At 41.0% G+C, this 26,038-nt stretch overlaps 3 protein-coding genes across 10 annotated transcripts in view; 2 read left to right on the plus strand and 1 right to left on the minus strand.

Annotated features, from left to right (window-relative positions):
- Positions 1-3,505, plus strand: part of LOC107377249 (glycerol kinase) — a 40,327-nt gene extending 36,822 nt beyond the window's left edge. For both annotated transcript variants that reach the window (XM_015946753.3, XM_070547050.1), the window contains 2 exons: positions 3,027-3,113; positions 3,286-3,505. In XM_015946753.3, the coding sequence (XP_015802239.3) occupies positions 3,027-3,113; positions 3,286-3,296 (98 nt within the window). In that variant the 3' untranslated portion in view covers positions 3,297-3,505. The remainder of the gene's footprint in view (positions 1-3,026; positions 3,114-3,285) is intronic.
- Positions 3,506-5,956: 2,451 nt separating this feature from the next.
- On the plus strand, positions 5,957-21,310 carry nfkbiz (nuclear factor of kappa light polypeptide gene enhancer in B-cells inhibitor, zeta). 7 transcript variants are annotated; one of them, XM_054747678.2, is made up of 11 exons: positions 5,957-6,051; positions 6,435-6,530; positions 6,604-6,744; positions 8,456-8,547; positions 8,758-9,074; positions 9,699-9,825; positions 9,907-10,053; positions 17,597-17,660; positions 17,735-17,904; positions 19,462-19,572; positions 20,832-21,310. In XM_054747678.2, the coding sequence occupies exons 3-11, from the start codon at positions 6,684-6,686 to the stop codon at positions 21,063-21,065; spliced, it is 1,323 nt and encodes a 440-aa protein (XP_054603653.1). In that variant the 5' UTR covers positions 5,957-6,051; positions 6,435-6,530; positions 6,604-6,683; the 3' UTR covers positions 21,066-21,310. The 7 variants fall into 7 exon arrangements, with proteins under 7 accessions (XP_054603653.1, XP_054603654.1, XP_054603652.1 ...); XM_054747679.2 differs by having other exon boundaries at positions 5,964-6,051; positions 6,440-6,530; XM_054747677.2 differs by lacking the exon at positions 5,957-6,051 and having other exon boundaries at positions 6,449-6,744; positions 20,832-20,999; positions 21,263-21,310.
- Positions 21,311-22,785: 1,475 nt separating this feature from the next.
- Positions 22,786-24,528, minus strand: LOC107377247 (protein jagunal homolog 1-B). The gene is made up of 4 exons (XM_015946749.3): positions 24,400-24,528; positions 23,581-23,678; positions 23,432-23,504; positions 22,786-23,355 (listed from the first exon to the last, which is right to left on the minus strand). Exons 2-4 carry the CDS (start codon positions 23,667-23,669, stop codon positions 22,966-22,968), a joined length of 552 nt encoding a protein of 183 aa, XP_015802235.3. The 5' UTR covers positions 23,670-23,678; positions 24,400-24,528; the 3' UTR covers positions 22,786-22,965.
- Positions 24,529-26,038: the final 1,510 nt, after the last annotated feature.

Genomic DNA, 26,038 nt, shown 5'->3' on the forward strand with positions numbered 1-26,038 from the left:
CCCAGTGAAAGCAGAAAAACAGTAGGCTTTGTAGGCAGCACCACACCCTGAGCCCAGGTGCCTCCAAGGCTGCTTAACGAGCTGCCTACAACAGAAGAAAAACACAATTAAACACAAATGAAAACCCAATGAGACGGTGGGGGCATCACAACACGTTCAGGACTACCCAAACACCAGTAATTCTTGACTGCACTAACTTGCTTTAGTAAATCCTTACTTTGGTTAAATAAATCAGTTGTTGAACCCCTCACTCCTCTGTTTGGTCTCCTTTCTTATTACAGCCCACCACTTCCAGTCTGGGTTGTAACAATCTGCAGACAGATTTCTGAGTATCTCCTCCTTTGGTATACAGATCCTCACTGAGCCATGTACTGTGAACAAATAGTTTCTCCGTGATATTATCCAGCAAGGTCCCGTTTTTGTCAAAACAAGGGTGAGGTAATGAAAAAATAGAAATATTTCAATAAATTAACATTAAAATTATTTATATGCATAATTAAAAAAAACATGTTTTGAAATATATAAAGTGCACCAAACTTGACTCAGTCCATTCAACAATTCTAAATGGACAATTATGTAACTCATCAATTAATTATTTGAAAGGATAATTTGTCAATTAAATGCTGAAAAAAATAAACAATACATTAATGAGGCAAGAACTTTTTAAACTTGATCATACCTACACCCACAAGTCTATTTTTACCTGGTTAAAACCATCTAGCTTATGTGCACTTTTTAAAACACTGCCCAGCAAACATTCGGACGTTTAATGACAGTTGAACGGTCACAACTGTAAAATAATATCACAGGAATTAGGAAAGAATAATATGACATCAACTTTATGTTCCTTGGCCGGACTCGAACCTGGATCCTCCAGAGTGAGAGTCACCCGCTCTCCCAGCTGAGCTATGACAGCAACTGCTGAATCCCAGATTTTTTTATATAGATAGGTAGAGAGTAAAGTGTGGGGTAAACTAACCAATCAGAGGACAGGGAAGATCTGCCACAGGCCACGCCTCCAGAGTGCCAAAACTCCTCACAGCCGAGCGAGCGGAATTAGAAACCGAGCGCGCAGAGGCTGCCGAGCGCGCAGAGAGGCTGCCGCGCGCGCACGTTTTCCTCTGCCGTGTGCTCGTTGGCAACGCGCGCACGCAGGTTTGTCACTTGTGCACATCCTTGTGCGCTCACAGACACAGTTTGCTCCCTCTCAGTGCACAAATGACCTCTCGCCATGTATATTTTCGCTCGCGAGTCCCGTTCACGCGCGCGCTGCCATGTATATTTTCGCTCGCGAGTCCCGTTCACACGCGCGCTGTGGACCCAATGCGCGTGCACGGGTTGTGGCACGGGTCTGACGCGATACCTACACGTCTTGTTTACGTTGCACATAGCTGATTAGTTCCTCTGATCCAGGTGTGTCAAAGCAGCAAATCATCTAAAACATGCAGGCCAAGATTAGGAAAGTCTTGGGTTTGAACTTCACTTACGGTATATCAAATTGTGCTTGATACGAGGATTTCAAAATAAAATACATTTTTCTCCTCAAATGTTGCTTTAATTCATATAGGAATGTCCTCCAGTGATAATTATTGCTTTAAAGAAATTCACCAAAATCAAACTGTCTGTACAGACAAGCAGTACTTACAAAAGTACATGGTAACAGAAACATATATATATATATTTGAAGAAATATAGAATTTTTTTGGTTTTGTTACAAAATATTTTTCAACATTTTGATGGATTTTTCCAGAGTTTCACTGTAAAAACTGCACATTGTTTTTTTAAGCAGTTAATATTACGCTCCAGCAAGAGTTGTAGATCCTGGTTTGATGAAGGTCAAGGTCAATTTTATTTATAGAGCGCATTTACAGCAGCAAAGCTGCACCCAAAGCACTGTACAAGGTACAACAAACCAAGGTCAAACAAATCAATAAACCTAAAATAAGTTGAGCACACAACAGTCACAATTTATAGTAAAAACTGTTAAAAACTATTAAGATGCTCAAGTCAACCTGCATTAAAAGCCAGATCAAAAAATGCGTCTTAAGAAGGGATTTAAAATACTCTAGATTCTGTGTGGTCCTGATGTTGAGATGTAGCTTGTTCCACAGCTTGGGACCAACCACAGAGAAAGCTCTGTCGCCGCGAGTCTTAAGGCGGGTTTTTGGAACTGTTAAGAGAGCTTGAGAGCAGGACCTCATGGTCCTGGTAGGGACGTAAGCGGACAGCAGCTCAGAGATGTAAAATGGTGCCGGGCCATGAAGGGATTTAAAACAAAAAGTAAAAATTTGAAATGGATCCTGTAAGAGACAGGAAGCCAATGGAGAGAGGCCAGAACCGGGGTTATGTGATCCCGCTCGCTGGTGCGAGTCAGCAAGCGGGCCGCTGCATTTTGGACCAGCTGAAGCCGGTGTAGGAAGGACTGGTCCAGGCCAGAATACAGGGAGTTGCAGTAGTCCAATCTGTAACCAAGGCAACAGGATCACATCATCTGCAAAAAGCAGAGACCTAATCCGCAAATCAAATTAATTTAAGAGCCAAAGTTGGCCAAAGGGCTGAACAATAAACCAAAGCTACAGCAAAAAAGCGCAAAATGTGTAAAATAGATTATCACCATAACAGATCTCCTCAACACCTTGGCTGTGCCTAGAACTCATGTCCATAAAAGTTATGAACAGAATCGGTGACAAAGGGCAACAAATGTATTCCGGTATTAAAGTAACTTGTCAAACAAGAAGCAACATGAAGACGTTTGTTTAAAAACAGTGTGAAAAAGAAAAAGTATCACTGAAATGATACTTGCAAGTCAAAGACAGATGAGTGCTAAGGAGTGTCCCAATAAGGTTTATTTTTAATATGTGGGTTAGATGACATACACAGGTTTTTTTGGTCATTTTAGTTATTCTGAAGTCAGACCGATATTTTGGGTAGAACTGCAATAAAACAAATTCATATGTATGAAGAATAACTTCAGATGTTTGCGATCATATGACTTTTTGCTTGTTTTTAAATTTGACGGCCAACAGGTGAAATAAGCATCTTCTGCAGCATTCCCCTGGGATTTTACATCATCGGCAGCATGTTGATGCTAATTGGTGCGCGATACATCACAGGTCAGTGCACGTTTAGCAAACTTTTAACCACGTAGATGATTTTATTTTATTATCAGATCAGCTTTGCTACAGTTTGATTCACGAAACTGAGATTTTAATTGGATTTGGTATCGGTGTAAACTGATCTGTTTCTTTAAAACGAAAACCTGTTCTGCTCGTTTCTGTCCGTCAGGTAAAAACTAGTTTCAGAATCCTGGAGGCTCTGGTGGAAAAACAACCGAACCGCTCGTCACGCTGGACCACCACTCGTGTTCTCGTCGAATCCTTTCTGTAAAAAACCATTCCAGGGGAATGAAGAACCAGCACTGCTTTGAGATCACTAAACCATTGTTTAATATATAACTTTTCTCTGTAGAAAATGTTGCCAGAGATCAATTTTAGCCAGCCTGTACATGCACAGTTCTCTGATTTTCACTGCATAATTTATGATTTTCGGCTTATTTATGTAGGAGTTGGACTGTTGTGGAAGGATTACCTTTCATTTGCTTTATGTGTCAAGTCACTGTTTGTCTGGATCGGTTAGTCAAACAGCTGAAGACCGTTCCTCCATAGCCAGAGACATTTTTAGAGCACTTTGTTTTTGTTTTGTTTTTTTGCCTGGAGTTGTCGAGCTAGAGCGGGGTAGCTTGTGCTGGCATGAAAAGTAGGGAAGGAAGGAATTTGAAAAACTGAAAATACAACTTTTATTGGAAATTACTTGAAGTTTTGACTAAAATTATATAGATAAATGGAAGGAAAACGACCATATGTGGCTCATGAATTCAGTCGGTTGTACAAACCTGACCTTAGTTACGCTTGTCACATGCAAAAATTAAGTTATCACAAATACTGTGCTCAAAATTCACTGTTTGTAAAAACCTGTTAAAAAAAACTCCCCCTTCTGTGCAGTTTGGTTCAGGGTGATTGGTGCCAGTAGCAGTGGCGGCTCCAGAAATGTTTTTCTGCAGGTGCTATGAAGGAGCTAGTCTTTTTTATTGAGGGTGCTATGAAGGAAGTGGTCATGCGTACCTATTGTTCTCTAAAACACATTCAACACTAGCAGGTACACATGCGTGCACAAAACCTCAACAACACCTGAAACAATCATTAATATACATCATAAACATATGAACAATCGCTGACATTTCCATGAAATCATAAACACATACAGCCACACAGAAAACCATCTATAGTGTTGCAAGGTTAGCTAACGTTAGTGTTAGCATTTCCAGCGGCAAAACCCTCGACTGCTGCGGCGGTTGAGGGTTGACTCTCTTCATCCAGATCCGTAGGTTTTTGTGGGTCTGAGATCACTTCCAAACATTCATTCGTTACTGACTGAACCTGTGGAAATTTGGGCAACAAAAACCGATCCATTTTACCACTAGCTCTACCTTTCACTCGTTCACAGGTGGAAAATGAGGTCAAAGGTTAACATTAATTTCCTGTTTTGGTTTAAGTTTTTACTTTCTATATGATAATTTACTGATTATTTTTGTTTTGTATGTTAAATATTATCACATCCACACAGTAAATTAAAATTAAATTGTAAAAAAAATCTAATATTTACTTGGGGGTGTTATGGGGTGCAGGGTGCAACGACTAATCCAGGGGTAGCTATAGCGCCCCCTGGCGCCGCCACTGGCCAGTATTTATGATGTTTGCCAACGAAACAAAAAGAAAGCCAGTGTTTCTGTTCACATCTCAGCAGAAGCTCAAATCATGTCTTTTTGTTGACATTTTTCACTTGAATTTGTAATTTATTCAACTTTAAGGTTATTTTTTAAATGAAAAAATTATGTAGTTTCCACCAACGGAGACGAGTTGAGACTATCGGTTGAGACCATCGACATTAATATTGAGACCTGTGAAACTGAAACTGTTGTTTTTTTTATTCACCCTGCATGTCTGTGAATCATGAGCCACACAGTGTCTTGTAACACAAAGTTGTGCAACCTTGATATTTGGACATCACATTAAAGATAAACACAGGATCCCGTCTTCCAGGTGTGAGAATCTTTATCGCCAGTCGCCAATTCGGCGTGCCTCTTGTCTGTTTGCCTTGTCTTGTCAGATCTCATGCAGCCTTGTGTTGTCCCAGTCCATTACATGGTTTTCTCTTGTGCAATGGTCTGTTATGGCTGACTTCTTTATTGTGCTTTCTGCTTCTTCTTTTGCTGCTCTTGTGTGTCCTCGACTTATTTCTTTCTCACACTCCTTTCTATGTTCTGTTGTTCGTGTGTTGAGTTGGCGTCCGGTTTCTCCTCTGCAATAAAACATAAGAGAAACCGGACGCCATCTTCTACGCTTCTACCCTCACCCACGGTCACACGCTTTGTGTAGTGACTGAAAGACTGAGATCGCGGATACAAGTGGCCGAAATGAGTTTTCTCTGCAGGGTGGCTGGGCTCTCCCTTAGAGATAGGGTGAGAAGCTCTGTCATCCGGGAGGGGAGTGGAGTAGATCCGCTGCTCCTCTACATTGAGAGGAGCCAGTTGAGGTGGCTCAGGCATCTGGTTAGGATGCGTCCTGGATGCGCCTCTCTGGTGAAGTGATCTACTTTGACATGCTTTAATTAGAATAATGGAAATGAGCTCTGTTAAGAGTAAAATTTACCTTTTGGCTTGTCTTTTTATAGCATTACATTGTGTTAATCAGAAATAGTGTTTATCTACAGATGTGGGTAAGCCTGTAACATTCTTCTAGATTTTTATCAATGATCAGATTTTAAACCTCAATTTATTTCCATTTTCATCATTTCATATCATTAGTGTTGTTATGAGCAGAACTGATGTCCTGTTTTGAATACAGGTTCTGAATACAGGTGTGCTTTTTCCTGAGAATACTCCCAGCAAATATGAGCTGTTATGAATGGGAGGAGTTTCCAGTAACTAAACCAAGCAGTTTGTCAGGTGTTCACTTTTAACTGGGGGCACTGAAGTGGCAGCACATTTAACAGGTACTTTCTGTCCTTCTAAAATATTTCTTATAGATTGTTTTAAATTACAAATTAGTTTTTTTTTTCATTTTATTTTAGAAATAAATGCGAAACAGGTATTTGGAGTGGTTGATTTAGAATTAAAAACTTATGTCATTTGAAAGCTCAAATAGAAATTGTGTACACTTGTATTATTCTATAGGTGATGCAAAGTGCATATATGTACTTCATTTGTTACAAAGCTGCTTTTAACACTGGGTTAGATAAAAGTTAAAAACATGTTTTCATTACAATCTAATTGATATTTGTTTCTATTAGTTTAATTTATAACCTTTATAAAACTGTTAAAATTTTATTATCCATTAGAAGAAATAATTGTGATCTAATGCTTTTATTTTGAAAAGCGTAGACCCGAGTCACCTGGAAAAAGCAAGGCGCCAGGTGTGTGGAAGTGTTTCGCGTAACAAATTGTTCCTCATTTTCGGATTTTAATTGAACAGGTAAGGAGGCGCTTAATGTTTCTCATCGTACGACATGAAAAGTCGGTTTTGTCAGCTTGTTGTCGTCATCTAGGGGTGCCGGTGGGAGAAGTCGAAGAGCTCGTTTGGTTTTCTCTTGGAATCGAATTGTCGGTAAACAAATTTGTCCTGAACATGTTGGACCAGCGGGGCCAGATTCTGCCAGCAGACATCGAGTTCAGTCCGACCAGAGAATGTAAGGACTATTTATTTATTTCTGTAAAGTTTGATAAAAGTTTTTGAGGCTATAAAACTTTGATGTATAAACGTGAAAGACGTCATCAAAATCCTTTAAACAAAAATACAGTTAAAATCGTATTTTTAATCAGTGTGAATTAAATAAGCCACTTATTTGTAATAGCAATTCATATGCTTAAATTAAGTTAAATGCCAGTTGCATTTATACCGAAAGCCTCCTAAATCGACCCCCCCCCCCCCCCCAACTAACTATAAAGTAGGCTAATGTGGTGTGGCATTCGTCAAATTGTCACATAAACAGCAATATTTTGGGTTATGTAAGACGAAAACGTGAGTTCAAGTCATATTTTCACCATGCAATTTATAGATTAATAAATGCTAAAGTTCCCAACTAAGTATTTAATTAGCTAGCTAAATATTTAATTTGGAGTCAAATATCTTTTTTACACATTTAGGTCAGGCCTACATATATAGGTTGTAAAAGAAATGTTTAATTTACCAACTAAATATTTAATTTGAAGAAACATTTAGTTTATATAAATATTTAGCTCCAAATTAAATGTTTATTTTCCAAAATACATATTTAGATCCCAGCTAAATGTTTAATTGGGGGATAAAGCTAATGGTGCTTTTGCAAACTAAACGTTTAGCTCCAAAATAAATATTTAGCTGGGATCTAAAGTTTATTTTGGCAAATAAATATTTTATATGGAGCTAAATATTTAGTTTGTAAACAAAATTTTTTAGCTCCAAATAAAATATTAAGTTATTAAAGTACTTATTTATTTTACAAGCTTAGTTTTTAGGTCTTACCTAAAAATTTAGTTTGTAAAATAAAAGTATGACTCAAAATTAAATGTTGCTTGCCAACTAAGTATTTAGTTGGGAAGTTTAACATTTATAAATTTACAAACAACATGATCAAAATTTGACTTTTAAAACTGAACTCCCATTATTTTCTCTTATGGCTGAATGACCCAAAATATTGCTGTTAAATTATGACTCTTTGACTCTACAAATGGCACCCCATAGACTCCTGTGTCAAAAGTTCCTCTGTGTTAAAATATCTTTGTTGATGGTTAAAACTAACAGTAAAAATATCTAATTTGCGATGTACTTCCCTTCATAAAACCGAAATGAAAGCCAATAACTCTTGATTGGATTGGTATCATTTTTGGGGATTTGTTAGGAAATGTTGTGCTTTTTTTTTTTTTACATATATGACCTTAAATATTTAAGACAAAAGTGCTGTATTTTAAAATGATGAGAGAATTTTTTAAAAAGTGTAGCGCAATAATCTGTAACAATACAAGACAAATCTTTTTAAAATTCACTTGCAAAAAATATATTCCTAATCTCAATGTTAAGGAGTAAAAAGCTATTTATTGTAACCACAGTAGGAACTGAACTTATGTCATTGTTTCCCGTTTAACCCCTGAAGTTATAAATACAATATTTAAAATGTATGAGGACCAAGGTACACATTTGTCCTAAAAGATGACAAAAATATTTGAAGCACTATAGCAGTGACATCGAACAACAAACAGTGACCTAACTTCACTCACAGTGGTGATTGGCTGGAAGGGCCGGTGATGTCTTTTGTACATCGGGGCTCGTTTTAATTTTGAAACAGTGTTATCCACTACATCTTGAAGTCGTTGTTTTTCTCTGTCAGTATTGTTTGTAATTATTTAAAATTTTACATGCAGGTTACATGTTTGCAGACGGCAGTCCACCGGTATCCATCCATCCGGTGCACAAAAAGAACACAGTGAAAGAACTTCTCAAGATAAGACGCCAGGTTAGTTCAACTCAAATATTCACAAGGAAGCAAAGTTTTTTTTTAAGATAGGGCAAGGAGTAAATTGGTTCATATCTTTATTAGTTAAACCATTGGTTGTCAAAGTATGAGGAAGAACGGAGTTCCCACGTTACATCAAATGTAAAGCTGGTTTTTCCTCATACATTCATGTGTCTCAAACATATTTTGTTTTTACCCTTTGTGTTTCAGAAATGGAACTCAGAGCATGAATTCAAAGTTCCAAAACAGGAGGTTGTCAGCCCTGACGCCAGTCCTCAAATGCCAAGCCCTCCTGAACCAGTCAACCTGAATCCAACCATGAACTATGGCGCTCCAGTTATTGAAAATGCCTACATGGAAGTGCAGCAGTTTCACGAACCCATACAACCAACTGTTCTGCAGGGACAAGATGTTCCAGCAACAGAGAGGAAGATGACTCTGTTTCACTGGCAAATACAGCAAGAGTCTCAGAAAGTTGAAGGACTGACTGTTGAGCAGCTGAACATGCAGGATTCTGATGGAGACACGTACGTATTTATGAAATTCATAATCTAGAAAACAGACTAAGATAAACTTTATTAATCCCTCGCAGTGTTTCCCCTAGAACGTTTTCTAGCCATAGAGGGATCTGCACACCAGGGGGGCGAGACGGCTACCTTGTGGAACACCACGTTATTTTTTTATAGTTTAAATGGTCTTGTTAAAATGTGTCTTTTTAGGCTTTAGTTAGTAAGTTGTATTTTGTTTGACAATGTATATGTTGTCTTTATATCTTGAACTTTGTTTTTGCCCTTAACTTTAAAACGTTTCAGGGTTTGTTGAGGTATGCTAACAGCCTGTAGTAATAGAATCTAGGGCTACACGATATTAGGAAAGCCTGCGATGCACGATAACTGTGATAATTGTTGAGATGACGCTGACTTGCAATAAATAAACAAATCTTTAACTCAAGAACTCAAGTGTCCGGGCAGGATCTGGTCCTTAAACATTCTTTGCTTTCCAACATACTGACAGAATGTGCCCAACCGATAATTTCTAATAATTTTAATGTTTAACTTGTCAAATATTTTGACACCTAATCAGGCAAGGTATGTCATTGTTTTACAGGTGAAACACAAGTCTAAACTATTTGTTGCAATTTTCCTTCTCAGATTTCTTCACATCGCTGTGGCTCAAGGTAGACGTGCTCTCGCATATGTGCTTGCTGCAAAAATGGCCAGATGTGGCTCTCTGAACACAAAGGAACACAACGGCCAGGTATTAAGAAAGAAAAAACATGTAAAGGGTGATTCATTATTATTACTTTGTTTTTAATATAAATTTTAAATAAGTGGCTAAATCTGCATCGTCTGTGTGCAGACGGCTCTCCACATTGCGACCACCACCAATCAGCACCTGATTGTTTCTGACCTCCTGAGTCATGGTTCTCAGATCAACATTAGAGACCTGTGGGGCCGCTCTCCTCTGCATGTGTGTGCTGAGAAAGGCCACATCAGCAGTCTGCAGGTAAAAACCACAACACCCCCTTTTCACTCATTCACTGCCATTGACGACTAAAGTCGTCATTTTAAATCCAACTGTTCACTGCCAATGATCGACTAAAGTCGTCATTTGCATGTTTTTACTGTGTGGGCATCGGAACGAGCCCCCGCACCGTGAGAACAAACATCTCAGCTCTAAAGCCGATCTTCATCCGCATACGTCACACGTCACGTGTTCAGGAAGCAGGAAATCCATGTGTTAGGAGATCGTTTTGGGCCGCTGCTGTAAAAAAAAGTGAGGCGCGAACCGGAAAAGCTTCTGCCGATCACAATTCAACAACGGTTTATGAAAGAACGGATAATGCTCGAAACACGCTGATTCTTCTCGATGTAAGAGTTGAGTCTCCTCTTTGTTTTGGTTGTTTTGGCGTCAACATCATCCTAGCGCGCAACGTTCTGTGACTCTTAAAAAAAACAGTAAAAAACTGTGAGAAACGCTGGCAGCGAATGAATTAAATGCCGTCTTTCTAATGCAACCCAAGAATCACGCAACCCAAGAATCACACATTTTCCCCCAACTCGTTTGAACTAATTTCAATTATGAAACCTTTCAAGTGGAAATCTAGTGTTTTTTTTCTCAGAGGCCACCATCAAGAGGCGGAAAATATGTATTGCTCTACGATTCACTTAATGTAAGCGGATGTCGAACGCTATTGGTGAATGCTGAGTTGTGCTCAATTTAAATTGTATGGGGACTTATGGGATGAGAGCAGGCTTAGCGACAAATATTCGACACTTTGCCTATGTACAGGGTTAGGCCATCAATTTTACAGATTTCTACAAGTCATACACAATTCCTGAAAGGTGGAAAACTCTGGATTTCTCTGTGAAAGAAAATTGGAGCTTTCAATAAAGCTTTTTATAAAGGTCTAAAATGACTCTTCATATGTTGGTCTAAATATTTTCACGCAAAGCAGTTATTTTCAAATGCAGCCATCCTGATCTAGGATTTCACTTTAAAACTGGTTTATTGGATTAGCAAACAGGAAGTAAAATATTATTTGGGAGAGCCAAATCACCCAGCTGAGTAAGAAATGCATTTTGTAAATTTCAGTGTTTTTCTGACAAGTCGCCCAGGTGAGAAGGCTGAGCCCATGCTTGCGTGACCTGTCTGTTTGATTTAACGAATCAGGAAATAAACTCACAATAGACGATCCCAGTGAGCTTTGGCTCCAGTCCAGTCATGCAAATAAAAAACGTTAAACCATGTTGACACCTGGAAGCTGCAATTCATGGGGCAAAAATGTTCAGTAGCACAAAATGTTAGATATCCTTCAGCTAGTTTTTTTTTGTGTGTAGATTTCTGTTGGTGATAAACAAATGGTCAATCTTTATTTTACAAAACCAAACACGTGTTCAATCAGCAAAAGTGAAACGGACACATTTAAAGGCACAATGCTACCTTTGTTCCTAAAAAGAGATTAGAGCTGACAATATTTAACCTTGAACGTCAGCACTTTTAATATTGTATAAGTAAACGCCTGAGGACTTGAGTCCCTGGCGGTGTTTAAACTGACCCAGTTACTGATAACTAGAGCCGTCTTTCACAAGAGCATTTGAATCCAGGACTATTTTTTTCTTTTTACATAAATCTGAGTTGTGATCTTGACTTAAAAGTAACTAAACTTGTCTCCAAATGCTTTATTTATTCAGCTTTTTGTGTGTTTTTAAAAGTAATAAATAACTACTTTTATGTAGATAGTTTTCTGAATGCCCTCAGTTTGGGGACACTTGTGTGCAACAGGACTGAAAGCTAAAGGATAGGGCAAGTTCACCTAAACCCAAAGTGCCAATTTAAATTAGGTTAACATCTTCAAAATGTCATTAAAACTATTACTTTTGTCAATAGCCATAGAATTTGATGTAAATAACATAAAATTGATGGCAGTGCAAGTCTTTTGAAAGTTGGTATGGGTTGTTTTATTTTAAGAGTCTAATGTCTTTGTTGGTTTCTGATTTGGAAAAAGCATTTACTTCTGATGACACAAGCTAACAGAAACACAGATAAGATCAAAGTGGATTGCTGCCATCTTAAAAATAAAGAATATCTTTAATCTCAAGTTTCCAAACAATGATGTTTATCAATAGCCAAAGTGACAATTAAGGATGTAAGAAAATATCTATATGGCAATATATTGCAATTTTTTCCCCTGCGATATTATATTGATATTCAAAAGCCGTGTATCGAACTTTTGGAGGAATTTACATGCAAACATTTGTGTATTTTCTTTTTTGGTGCAATTCAAACGCTGACTGCTAGTTAGCAACCGTGTGCAATGGGTTTTGTTTCCACCACTGAAATTAAATCCCTCTATTATGGTTCAAATACCTCATGTTAAACATGTTACGCGTCAGTTTGAACTGTTTATTGAATTTTCCTACAATAAATTCAGTCTAAAAAAATCGCTAATATTGTCAGGCTGAATGTATCGCAATATATTGAGATATATATTGTATCATCTCCCCTGTATCGTGATATGTTTCTGTGATAGAGTGGGAACTCTGGAAGTTATTTGCTGATCTGACAGTATCTTCAAGATAAGGGCTCCGGTCAGAGAGCAGGGCACGGAGAGACAGTTTTACGTATTTAATGACAGTTGAAGTATGGACATCTGTACATTTCTGTGGTTCCGTGTGGTATATCAGTCATGAACGCACATGAGGCTGTCTGCCATCACCAACAACTTGGACAAAATGGTAGAAACGGCTTTACAGGAAGTGACTATCTAGAGGAAGTGATGTCACAAACTGGACCACCAAAATAAGAGTGGGGTAACTTTCCAAATGGATCTTGTAAAACTGCCATAACTATAACCCTTTCTGACAGTATCGTATCGTCAGAATTTTACCAATACACATCCCTAGTGATTTTAGTGTAAAGGTTTTCAAAATAATATCTGCATTTATTACAGAGGATAGTTTTTTTTTCTTTATTTTATAAGGTGGCAGCAGAAAAGGTTTAGGCTTGAGTTTATCCAAACTGGATTTCAACTCATTTACATCCTAAAGGACTGGTAGGCTAATAGCTAATCCAAACACAGCTAAAACCAAAATCGAGTGCTACCCCCCGCATGATTTAATGCTAATAAATATCCAAAATTTTTTTAGAAATAACTATATAGTCTAAAAAAGACTATAAACAGCATTCATACTATTCCAGGTAGGGCTGGGCGATATGGACCAAAACTTATATCTCAATATCTTTTTAGCTGAATTCCGATATGATATATATCCCAATATTTTTCCTCCTGTTACACACACACACACACACACACACACACACACACACACACACACACACACACACACACACACACACACACACACACACACACACACAGTTGAGAGCTAGAGGTGTATCAAATGCCCCACAGGCACTTTTTAATTATATATTTATAATTAAAGTAAAATTATTTAAATGTCATCTAGAGGTGGGCCATGTCATATAGTTCTTGTCCAGAGAAAAAAAAATCATGTTAAGCTAAATTTATGATGTAATTGCATCTACCGGCTAGATATAGTCGGACTCACCTCGACACATTGCATTGGCTCTGGAACCCGAGACCTGGAGAGGGGTTGGACACTCTACTTTGCTGGAGTTGCTCCGGGTGAGAGGCGGAGGGCTGGGGTTGGCTTTTTGTTAGCCCCGAGACTCTCTGCCTGTGTGTTGGGGTTTACCCCGGGGGACAAGAGGGTAGCTTCCTTGCGCCTTCGGGTCGGGGAACGGGTCCTGACTGTTGTTTGTGCTTATGGGCCAAATATCAGTTCAGAGTACCCACCCTTTTTGGAGTCCCTGGGACGAGTGCTAGATAGTGCTCCATCAGGGGACTCCATTGTCCTGCTGGGGGACTTCAATGCTCACGTGGGCAATGACAGCTTGACCTGGAGGGGTGTGATTGGGAGGAACGGCCCACCTAATCTGAACTCGAGCGGTGTTTTGTTATTGGACTTCTGTGCAAGCCGCAGTTTGGCCATAACGAACACCATGTTCGAACATAAGGATGCCCACCGGTACACTTGGTACCAGGGCAGCCTAGGTCACAGGTCGATGATAGATTTTGTAGTCGTATCATCTGACCTGCGGCCGTATGTTTTGGACACCCGAGTGAAGAGAGGGGCGGAGCTGTCAACTGATCACCACCTGGTGGTGAGTTGGATCAGATGGCAAGGGAACATGCCGCGTAGACCTGGCAGACCCAAACGCATAGTGAGGGTCTGCTGGGAACGCCTGGCAGAAGAACCTGTCAAGACGGTCTTCAACTCCCACCTCCGGCAGAGCTTTGACCACGTCCCGAGAGCAGTGGGGGACATTGAGTCCGAGTGGGCCTTGTTCCACTCTGCAATTGTCGAGGCGGCTGTTGCTAGCTGTGGTCGTAAGGTAGCCGGTGCCAGTCGTGGTGGCAACCCCCGTACCCGCTGGTGGACACCAGAGGTTCGGGGAGCCGTCAGGCTGAAGAAGGAGGCCTACAGGGCGTGGCTGGTCTGTGGGTCTCCGGAGGCAGCAGACAGGTACCGGATAGCCAAGCGGAGTGCAGCAGTGGCAGTTGCCGAGGCAAAATCTCGGGCGTGGGAGGAGTTTGGTGAGGCCATGGAGAAAGACTATCGATCGGCTCCAAAGAGGTTCTGGCAAACTGTCCGGCGCCTCAGGAGAGGAAGGCAGCAACTCGCTCACACTGTTTACAGTGGGGATGGGGAGCTGCTGACGTCAACTGAGGCTATAGTCGGACGGTGGAAGGAATACTTTGAGGAGCTCCTCAATCCCACCAATGCGCATTCCGAGGAGGAACCAGAGCTGGGAGGCCTGGGGATGGACTGTCCGATCTCGGGGGCAGAAGTTGCTGAGGTAATCAAACAACTACACAGCGGCGGAGCCCCGGGGGCGGATGAGGTTCATCCTGGGTATCTCAAGGCTATGGATGTTGTAGGGCTGTCATGGTTGACACGTCTCTACAACATTGCGTGGTCATCGGGGGCAGTTCCTAGGGAGTGGCAGACCGGGGTGGTGGTCCCCATCTTTAAGAAGGGTGACCTGAGGGTGTGTTCCAACTATAGGGGGATCACACTCCTCAGCCTCCCTGGAAAGGTCTACTCCAAGGTACTGGAGAGGAGGGTCCGATCGATAGTTGAATCTCAGATAGAGGAGGAACAATGTGGTTTTCGTCCTGGCCGTGGAACTGTGGACCAGCTCTATACCCTTGCAAGGGTGATGGAGGGGGCATGGGAGTTTGCCCAACCAATCCACATGTGCTTTGTGGATTTGGAGAAGGCTTATGACCGTGTCCCCAGGGGCACCCTGTGGGGGACGCTCCAGGAGTATGGGGTGGGTGGCTTTCTGTTAAGGGCCATTCAGTCCCTTTACCAGAGGAGCGTGAGTTTGGTCCGCATAGCTGGTAGTAAGTCGGACCTGTTCCCAGTGAGGGTTGGACTCCGCCAGGGCTGCCCTTTGTCACCGGTTCTGTTCATCACTTTTATGGACAGAATTTCTAGACGCAGGCGTGGTGTGGAGTGTGTCGAGTTTGGTGGCAGGAGAATCTCGTCTCTGCTTTTTGCGGATGATGTGGTCCTCCTAGCTTCATCCAGCTCTGACCTTCAGCTCTTGCTGGGGAGGTTTGCGGCCGAATGTGAAGCGGCTGGGATGAGGATCAGCGCCTCCAAATCTGAGACCATGGTTCTCGACCGGAAAAGGGTGGCTTGCCACCTCCGGGTCGGGGGAGAGGTCCTACCTCAAGTGGAGGAGTTTAAGTATCTCGGGGTCTTGTTCACGAGTGAGGGTAGGAGGGATCGGGAGATCGACAGGCGGATTGGCTCGGCGTCTGCAGTGTTGCGGACGCTGAGCCGATCTGTCGTGGGGAAGAGGGAGCTGAGCCAGAAAGCCAGGCTCTCGATTTACCGGTCGATCTACGTCCCAATCCTCACCTATGGTCATGAGCTTTGGGTAATGACCGAAAGAACGAGATCGCGGATACAAGCGGCCAAAATGAGTTTCCTCCGTAGGGTGGCCGGGCTCAGCCTTGGAGATAGGGTGAGGAGCTCGGACATTCGGGAGGGACTCTGAGTAGAACCGCTGCTCCTCCGGATCGAAAGGAGCCAGTTGAGGTGGTTTGGGCATCTGGTCAGGATGCCTCCTGGACGCCTCCCCGGGGAGGTGTTTCGGGCATGTCCTGCCGGCAGAAGGCCCCCGGGTCGACCCAGGACACGTTGGAGAGGTTACATCTCCAATCTGGTCCGGGAACGCCTTGGGGTCCTGCCGGAGGAGCTGGTGGACAAGGCCGGGGAGAGGACGGCCTGGAGCTCCCTAGTTGGGATGCTGCCCCCGCGACCCGGACCCGGATAAGCGGAGGAAGACGACGACGACAATTGCATCTACTGAAGGTTAATGGGTCATGCACCATGGAGTTATTAGGGCCAACATGGCTGGAGTCTAACAGTATTGACTCATATCAGCGATTATACGGTAATGACTCAGAGTCTCTGGTTGCTCTTTTATGAGTATTATTTTCGGGCTACTGTCGCCGTAACACACGCCTTACAAACTCTTAACTTTGTCAACAGAATCGCTCGTAACGGAGTATTTACTAGCATAGCAAACCAGAGCGGAAAAAACTGGAACAACATTTCTCTCCTGTTGAGCTCGCCATCAAAATAAAACGGTAAACCTATAGTTTACTATTCAAACCCTTACAATACGTTTGAGGTAATTTGACCACTCCGGCTATCCGTAGTTGTTTCCCGATTACACGGGAGGGAGGAGTTTGGTTCGTCTCTCTGGCTCCGCACACACAGGATGGTAAAACAGAACTTTGTTGACATTGAACGTGCCCAAATAATTAAAAACCAGGACGCCAGATGCAACGTTTAGAGCAGCACATTTACCCAGAGGCTCTCAGATTGAGCAAACTTGTAAGAATACACGTAATAGCTGCTTAGAGATGGAGCACCATGTCGCTAGCATAGTGGCTAATTGCTAGCATAGCAGTTTGACCAGTTATATCAATATAAAGTCATCTTATATCTTGTTTAAAAATATCGATATATTAAAAATATCGATATATCGCCCAGCCCTATCACCAGGTAGTTCAAAACATTGGTGCATTTATTTAAGACGGCATTAATACTGTTGGTTGCTGTCATACTAGCTGTTAGCGCATCAGTCCTTTTGTAAGTTTATTCATGTCGCTCTTCCTAAAAAGATTACTTTAATTTTGATTATTAAGATCCATGAATCACAAGCTAGAAGTCAAACATCTATTTTTGTCCCTGCATGAGTTGATTTGGTCTGACATCTGCTCATGTCATCATTTGTTTAAACCTTAAATCTCTTGATGTTGAGACCAAGTCAGAACACCTGTGGGAAAACAGTGCTGCCACCTGCTTATCTGACCTGTTAATTAGTAACCGCTTACCCAGTACAAAGTCTGTTATTGCAGATTAATTATTTCTGTGATGAAGACCTTTGTCTTTTCTTGTAAACGTGGTTAAAAACAACCCTATTTTCCCCTCACATTTAGAGCATCTACAGAACCCTTACAGGAAGTGGCCTCTCAGCTGATGTTGAAATGTTTAACTATGATGGTGAGTTTTTCCTCTCGTTTTGATCCTGATCTAGAATATTTTATCGATTTAATTCAGGTTTTCTTTTTTCAAAGGTTTGACTCCGCTTCATGTGGCAGTCTTGTCCCACAATGCTGTCATCAGAGAGATGAGGAGCATGGAGAACCCCTGTTCATACATGAAGTCAGAACTGACTAACAAGAGGTTCACATATGTGAAAATTATCAAGATCCTGATGCAGATGGGCGCCTCCTATGGGACAAAGGTAATTACTACCTTTTGGGCAGCAGTAGCTCAACAGGTTGAGTGGGTTGTCCAGTAATCGGAAGGTTGCAGGTTCGATCCCGGCTCCGGACAGAGAATTCTGCTGTTGTGTCCTTGGGCAAGACACTTAACCCACCTTGCCTGCTGGTGGTGGTCTGAGGGACCGGTGGCGCCTGTGCTCGGCAGCCTCGCCTCTGTCAGCGCGCCCCAGGGCAGCTGTGGCTACATCGTAGCTCATCCCCACCAGTGTGTGAATGTGTGTGTGAATGCATGAATGATACACTGTAGTGTAAAGCGCTTTGGAGTCCTTACTGTGAGAGGCGCTATACAAGTGCGGGTCATTCATTACAACTACATTTAACACAGAAACGCGCATTAGCCAAATAGGGAGCCTAAGTCACGCCCATCTACTTCCGGACCACGGGTCCCCGGAAGAACAAAAAATTAATACGTAAATTAAGAAATTAATTTAAGTCAATGGAGCTAAAAAGGCTATTTTCTAATTCCGCTTATTATGTGCCATGGATTCACATATGATGTTCGTGAATTTTAACTAAACATATTGATACATAGAACACGCCTATTTTTGAACAGGAGGAAATGTTATTTTAGGTTTTGTGTGGGGGGAAAAAAGTCCAGGACTACAAATGCGCTTCACGAAGGTGACGTCATAGAACCAGACAGAGAAAAACAAAGGTAAAATGGCTGTAAGTTCAGCAAACTTCAAATCCTTCCTTCAGAAGGAAAGAACTACCATAAGTATGGCCATTTGGCAAGTAGCAGCTATGCTAGGAGAGAATTGATTCTGTGGTGACGCCATTATGCGATATGCCGACGTCTGATTTGTAGTCATGCTAATATGAACTTTTACAAGCTGATAAATCTTAGCCTGGCAAGCCAGACTAAATAAATGTATTATTTAGTCTGGCAACGCTCCATTGACAGCTCTCGGTTGTGGGGCGGGTTCTATATTTGTCTTTCAAATGATCTCCGCATTCTACAGGACAATGAATGTGACATACTCTTGTTTCACTCTGTTGCATCATCCCACCCACCAGGCATATAGAGTGCCCTGATTGGCCCACAAAGCAGATAAAGCTCTGTGATTTGTTCACTAAGCAGATAGAGCACTATGACTGGCCCACCATTATGGACCAATCACAGCTCTTTATGTGTTTGAAACCCCTCTAGAGAGCTGTGATTGGCCAGCCAGAGTCCTGGTAGGAGCTGCGGAGGTTCCAATGGAGCGTGCCTAGACCAAACTTTGCAAAGCAAGAATTTGGTCTAGTTCACTAGGCTAGATAAATCTTAAAGTATGTGATTGGTGTGGTCGAAATACCCATCATTAGTTTTCATTTAAAATTAACATGTGCGATCCAGGGCGTAAGCTATTAGAAGAGAATAGCTCTTTTAGCCCCGTTGACTTACATTCATTTTTTCGTTCTTCCGGGTACCCATGAGCCGACTGGAAGGGGTGGAGACTTAGGCTCCCTATATCTTTGGACTATTATTTCTGGCGGATGCAAATATCACAATTTGTTTGTTTTTGTACCACAAGGACCTAAAAAGTGGACGGACTTGTCTTCACATGGCTTCTGATGAGGCTAATCTGGAGCTGCTCAGCATCTTTCTTGAACAGCCAACATCACTGGCTTTTATCAACGCTAAGGTTAGTCTCTTATTTTTATTAATTTTTTCCCCTTTAATGGGTTCAAAAGATGTATAGTTTCAGGGTGGTTGGAAAGAGAAATAACAGCTATAAAAAGTAAAATTAAGATTTTCTAAAATTTCTGAGAGGAAATGTTATCAGTTTAGTTGCCTGGCAAGCCCTCCTATGTGAATAAATAGTCTGGTCACAACCCATAATCAGTGCTCAATCATGGGCAGAATCTGTGGTTGTCTTTTAAACTGTCTCTGCATGCTATTGGACAATGAACAATGTGATATACTCACTGCTACGGATGTCAGCCAACGGGGCAGTACACCATACACTGTCGAAAAAAATAAATATAACCTTTTTCTAAATAACTTAAAAAACCTGTGTCTGCTCATGAAAAAGGAAAACCCAAGTCTAAATAGTCCAAAGCTGATGCAAAAGTCGTTTCAAATGAGCTGCTGCCATCTTTGTTGCTTTGATTATTTGCATTATCACCAAACCGATGGAGCGCTGTAATTGGCAAGACAGAAGACCGTTCGGTTCTGCTGAGGCTCCAGTGGAGCATGGCTAGACCAACCTGCAAAGCCAAATAATTTTGCCTTCTGTTATGGTCTGTCTAGATTTCTAGGCATTATATTTCCAATAAGTCTCAATTTAGTGAACAAAAAAATGTATTTATTTATTTATTTATTTATTTTTTATGATTTGAGGCATAAATCTATGCAAAACACACCATGGTTTCATTTGTCAATAAATTTAAAAGTAACAAAAAGTTGGGATTCTACAATAAAATTTAAGACATTTTCAGGAAATAAACCCCATTTTCTGAAAATTCAAATTCATAAATTAGCATGGGAAAAAAGTTGCAAAATTTTTTTTATTCAGTAAACAAATAACATGGAGTTTTATTGGAAATAACTTTGACAACACATTTTCTGAAATTAAAGTCAAATTTTTTTAACGATTTTCTGAGATTCAAACCTCAATAATTAGATAATTACTTGAATCTGATAAATGTAGCCTCTTTTAAAAAGAATTTGAACAATCTTTTTGAACATTTTTTTTTCTGACTTTTATCTGGAAAATTTTGATTGAATTTACAATTTTACTCTGAAACTTATTTTATTTTACTAATTCAAAACTTTTCAACACCGGAGGAAATCCTAGTTTTTATGTTATATTCTGACAATCTTGGAATTTCAGTTGAAATTATTTCCCGTTCGCTTGCTGGGCTGTTTATTTTGTTTTGAAAGCAGCTGTTCTTGTTTCAGTCGTTCAGCGGGAACACTGCGCTGCACATCGCCAGCTCCCTGCAAAACTTCAGAACTCAAGTGGAATCCGTGAAGCTGCTGATGAGGAAAGGTGCCGATCCGGGGGCGAGGAATTATGAAAATGAGCTTCCGTGTCAGCTGGTGCCCGAAGGCCCCGTGGGCGAAAAGGTTTTTCCTTCTGGTCACATTATCTTTCATGTTAATGGAGTTTTTTTGTGTTTAGTATTTTATTGAGGAAACATTTGAGCCGTAACACGAGAAATCGGGTAAAGTGGTGGAAAGGAAGTGTGAATAGGAACGAGGGTGGAGGGTGGGTCGAATCGCCTGACTGAGATAAAAGAAGAAAAGCTTGTGTCGCAGGTTTTTGTTAATGGAGCAGGAAAATATCTGGAAAGTTTTCTAACAAGCTTGTCTTCCCCTCTGTTTTTCAGGTGCGTCAGATCCTGAAGAGGAAAGATACTCATGTTTAAGTAAAGTTTTCAGAACACTGTCAGTCAGACAGTCAGATCTTTAAAGATACTATTTGCCCCAACAAGGCAGATGCCGGTTGTTTCTATGAAACATTTACATTGGTTCATTACTAAGTAATGTGTATATAAAGTCTTTATTTTATGGGCTCTGTGATACGAAGCAGGAAGGAGGAGGACGGTGATGTAAGTTTTGGGTTTAACTGGTTTTATTTACCGGGTTCGTAACAGTATGGGGAGTTCTCTTCCAGTCAGCTCGTGGGTCCCCAGAACAATAAAAAAATAAATGCAAGTGAAAGGAGCTACTGAAAGCTATTTTCTAATCCGTTTTGCCTTACGCCCTGAATCACATATATGTTGTACTTGAATTTAAGCGAAAAGAAATTGAGTTTCGACTGTCTACGGTGAGATTTATTAGCTTGTGAAAAATCATAAATAAAATGACTACAAATTAGAAGCTCTCGATTTACCGGTCGATCTACGTCCCAATCCTCACCTATGGTCATGAGCTTTGGGTAGTGACCGAAAGAACGAGATTGCGGATACAAGCGGCCGAAATGAGTTTCCTCCGTAGAGTGGCTGGGCTCTCCCTTAGAGATAGGGTGAGAAGCTTGGTCATCCGGGAGGGGCTCGGAGTAGACCCGCTGCTCCTCCACATTGAGAGGAGCCAGTTGAGGTGGCTTTGGCATCTGGTCAGGATGCCTCCTGGACGCCTCCCTGGTGAGGTTTTCCGGGCATGTCCAACTGGAGGAGACCTAAAGGTAGACCCAGGACACGGTGGAGGGACTATGTCTCTCACCTGGCCAGGGAATGCCTTGGGATTCCCCCGGAGGAGCTGGCCCAAGTGGCTGGGGAGAGGGAAGTCTGGGCCTCTCGCCTTAGGCTGCTGCCCCGCGACCCGTCTCCGGATAAGCGGATGAAAATGGATGGATGGATTATTGAATTTAAATGTCAGAAAAAAAGTTCCTTTCAGGAAAAGCTAAGTGGAATTATTTAAAGGTGTCATCTGTTATCAGAAGTCACAAGTTTACAAATTTGTTTTATTTGGTTGTTATAGTATTACATAAAGTATAGTTTTAAATACCATATTTTAAATGACGATACTACTTTCTGGTTTAAACTTGGATATTTGAACCTGCTTCATGTTACAGACTTTTATCAATCTATTTTTGTGTTGATTTTTAGGAATTGAAAACTATTACTGACAGGTTTTATCTCTGCAACAGGATGTGGGATTATTTTCATTTGATGCTTCATCATAGAAAAGATTAATTTTGTATGTAACTATAATTTAAAAATGGCCATCTTGAATCCAAATAAAGGGTTATCTAATCCGTTTTTGTGTGAGGTGGTGGGATAGTTTACCTTGATTATGTGAAATGTGTGTTGGGTGATGTATGCTGATGGTCATGGTTATTTTTGCACATTAAAGATAAGTTGAATAAGTTATTTCCCTTTTTTTTTGCTACAAATTAACGAGGCTGAAACTGAGTTAGTGTGTTAATGAAATGACAGGAACACAATGAAGGCAACAATTACAGGATATTCAAGGTCTGATTTTCCTTTCTCCAAACATTTAATTCTATATAAATATAGAAAAAGCTCCTTTGAGTCTCTTCCATTTGCTGGTTTTCGTCCAAACTGATGGGAGGTATTTAATTCAGGGTTCATTTCTTCTTCTTCTCCTGTGTGGTGGTGAACCACTGGTCCAGCAGCTTCTTGCTGTAGTAGATCTGCCAGCCATGCACCTGCACAGCGATGATGATGATAAGGTACATAACCAACACGGCGGAGAAGCCAAAAATGAAGCGATAAGCTTTGCCGTGGCGGTACAGCTGCTGAGCCACGGGAAACATCTCCATGCCTCCATAGATGAGCGGCGCAATGCAGAAGAGCCCAGCGCTGATCATGGAGATGACAAGGTAGCTGATGTTGTTCCGAGGCAATGCCAGGAAGCTGAAGACTGTGGGAATGATGCTCAGGAGGTACGGGTATTCCCACTGGTATGGGGTGGCCACCACTTTGTGGGACACGAGGCTCAGTTGGCTCACTGTCACCTGAAACGGATTCATTTGAAGGTTAAAATGTGAATAAAGTGTAGATAATTTAACAGCGCAAAACATCAACACTCACCTGAGCAGCCAACAGAACCCAGATCAGCAGGTGGACAATGTTGAGTTTGCGGATTTCAGACTTCAAGGCGACACTGAAATAAGTAAATGTCAGAGCTCCAAACAATACATTACACGGATGTCTTATTTTTATGTACTGTTAAATTAAACCTCATCTGGTAGTGGGAAGCAACTCGCTCCCTGTGCTGAAAGTCACTGCCATCTGTTCCTGTTGCTCTCGGACCTTCTCGAGAAGCCATGGAGGATGTCTAAAAGCAAGAACACAAACCTTTAGTCTTTACCCCAAATCACTGGCTGTTATAGACACTTTACAACATTTTATTTGTTCAACATTATAAATGGACACAAGTAAAGCAAACGACATCCCTTGAAGGTCCTACTTCCCAAAGGCCACAATTTCTTCAGCAGCTACAAAACGTAAATATAAGAGGAATTTCTGAACGGGATATGCAAGTATTTAAAAAGCGCTCGTCAGAAGACCCAATTCTCATTCTACAATGAAAAATTTCAGACGTTAATCGACATTTCTTCCAAAACGTAGCAGTTTGCTATTAGCGCGTTTCAAAGATTTGTGTAATTTAAAACCTGTTCAAACGCTCTGATTCCACATTTATTTTACGGAAAAGAAAAAACACTTTAAACAAAAGCATGGAAATGTGTTTGTAGCAGAAGCGCTCGTGCAGCTGTTTCATTCAACACAAGCCATGCTAATGCAGCTTGTGTAGCGTTTCACGGGCATGATTAACTTTTATTTCATGCCACTGAGAGCGCTTGTTTTCACTTCAAACCCCAATGTTCCCGTTTCGACGTGTGAGATATAAAGTTCACATAAGGCTTCAGACAGCTGTGCTAGCTAGCAAGCTAACGTTTCACGATTGTGTTAGCATTTGTAGGTTACATAATTGAGTGTTAGCAAAGCCTTGATGACCTTCCGAAGCTGTCATCTCAGTCGTTAATAATGACTCTTACCTTTTTGTGCCCTGTTGCTTTTAAAAACCATACACCAACAATATAAAATGTAGGTTCACAGCAGCCACGGTACAGCTAGCTAGCTCATTGGAGGGGAGGAGGGGTGAAAGAGAGACGCAACTGGATGACGTAAAAACTTCTGATTGGTCGCCATGTTTGTCTGACTAATGTTTCAGTGTGGAAAATCCATTTTCTGCTACTAAACAATGTTAAGGAGTTTAATGCAAATCAAGTTTAATGGAGATAAATTAATGGTATTCTGATAAAAAAAACATTGTTGTTGTGTAGTCAAAAATGTTTCCAGATTTGGGTCAAATATGACTAGGAAAACATTACTTGCAGGGTGTGTCTGTGTGTGTATTTTTATTTCTTCGCAGAAAATGATCTGTATTTGTAGATGCATGACATTGAAAGGTCATTTGTGTAGTCGCCCTTCCAAAAAGGTGCCTTATTTCATAGAATTTGGGGAGTTATAGTTGCTAACAGTATGTGCAAAGATTTTAGGCAGGTGTGGAAAAAACAGCCACAGTTTATTTTCATCAGTCAAAAAAAAAAAAAAAACAGTAAATGAAGAAAAGAGAAATCTAAATCATTACTGTTTGGCTTCAAAACAGCATCAGATCTTCTAGCTACATTGGGATAGTAGGTTTTTCTGAACATCTTGGATAACATCTGAGGAACATCTTTGGTATGTTCTTGCTGTGTGGTTTCTAACTGGTTCCGACATAAATGTAAATGTTTTTAATTTTTATAAAAAAGTTTTTCATATATTTTCTAAACTAACACATCTGGTGAAGGTTCTCAGTCATCCAGGTCATGGTAAGCCAAAAGGGTTCATATGATGGCAACTGAACTTATTTGGTGTGTCTTGAAGACGCTTTGCCAACTCTGACTGGAATATGGGAGAGTTATAAGCTGTACCTGTTAAAATTTAATGCATAGAAACTATTCTACAGAGGAGGGGGAATCAAAGCAGTTTGTGTGCGTTAAATAACAATAGACAGGTTTATTGTGTTGTAAAGTACTTTGGGGGGTTCCAAGACTCTAGAAGGCACTGTATCAAATGTGGTCACAACATTGTAGCCACAGCAGCCCTGGGGCACATTAGCAGTGGCGGGTCTGCTGTACACAGGCGCCACCCTCCGAGCACCACCAGTGTCTTGCCCAAGGACACAAGGATTGCAATAGGCTGAGCAGGGCTCAAACCTGCAACCTTCCGATTATGGGGCGAGCACCATCGCCCCAACAAAGAAATGAACAACCCATTTTCTGGATGCATCACTCCACCTAATGCATGTGACTTCTATAGAAAATATTGTTCATGTGGAAAAAAAAAATGATTTTAAAGCTTCTTTCCAGAGTATCTCTCTCTTATCCAATGGCACCATCTAGTGCCTGCAGGGAGGGGGCGTGTTTAGCAAAAAAAAAAAGAAAGAAAAAAAAGACGTATTGCTTACATTTTATCACAGTACACGATAAGATAATCACTTTTACGGATTTCTGACAAATCATAAATACTTTCTGAAAGAGGGAAAACTCCGGAAAGCAGCTTTAATACATATTCACAGCATTTTTGTCTTTGTTCATAAAAATGTCAGCTTACACTCTACCCTCTTTTTAAATGAAAGGTCATCATTTC

This window comes from Nothobranchius furzeri, chromosome 2 (assembly GCF_043380555.1).
Source record: "Nothobranchius furzeri strain GRZ-AD chromosome 2, NfurGRZ-RIMD1, whole genome shotgun sequence".
NCBI classification, from domain to species: Eukaryota; Metazoa; Chordata; class Actinopteri; order Cyprinodontiformes; family Nothobranchiidae; genus Nothobranchius; species Nothobranchius furzeri.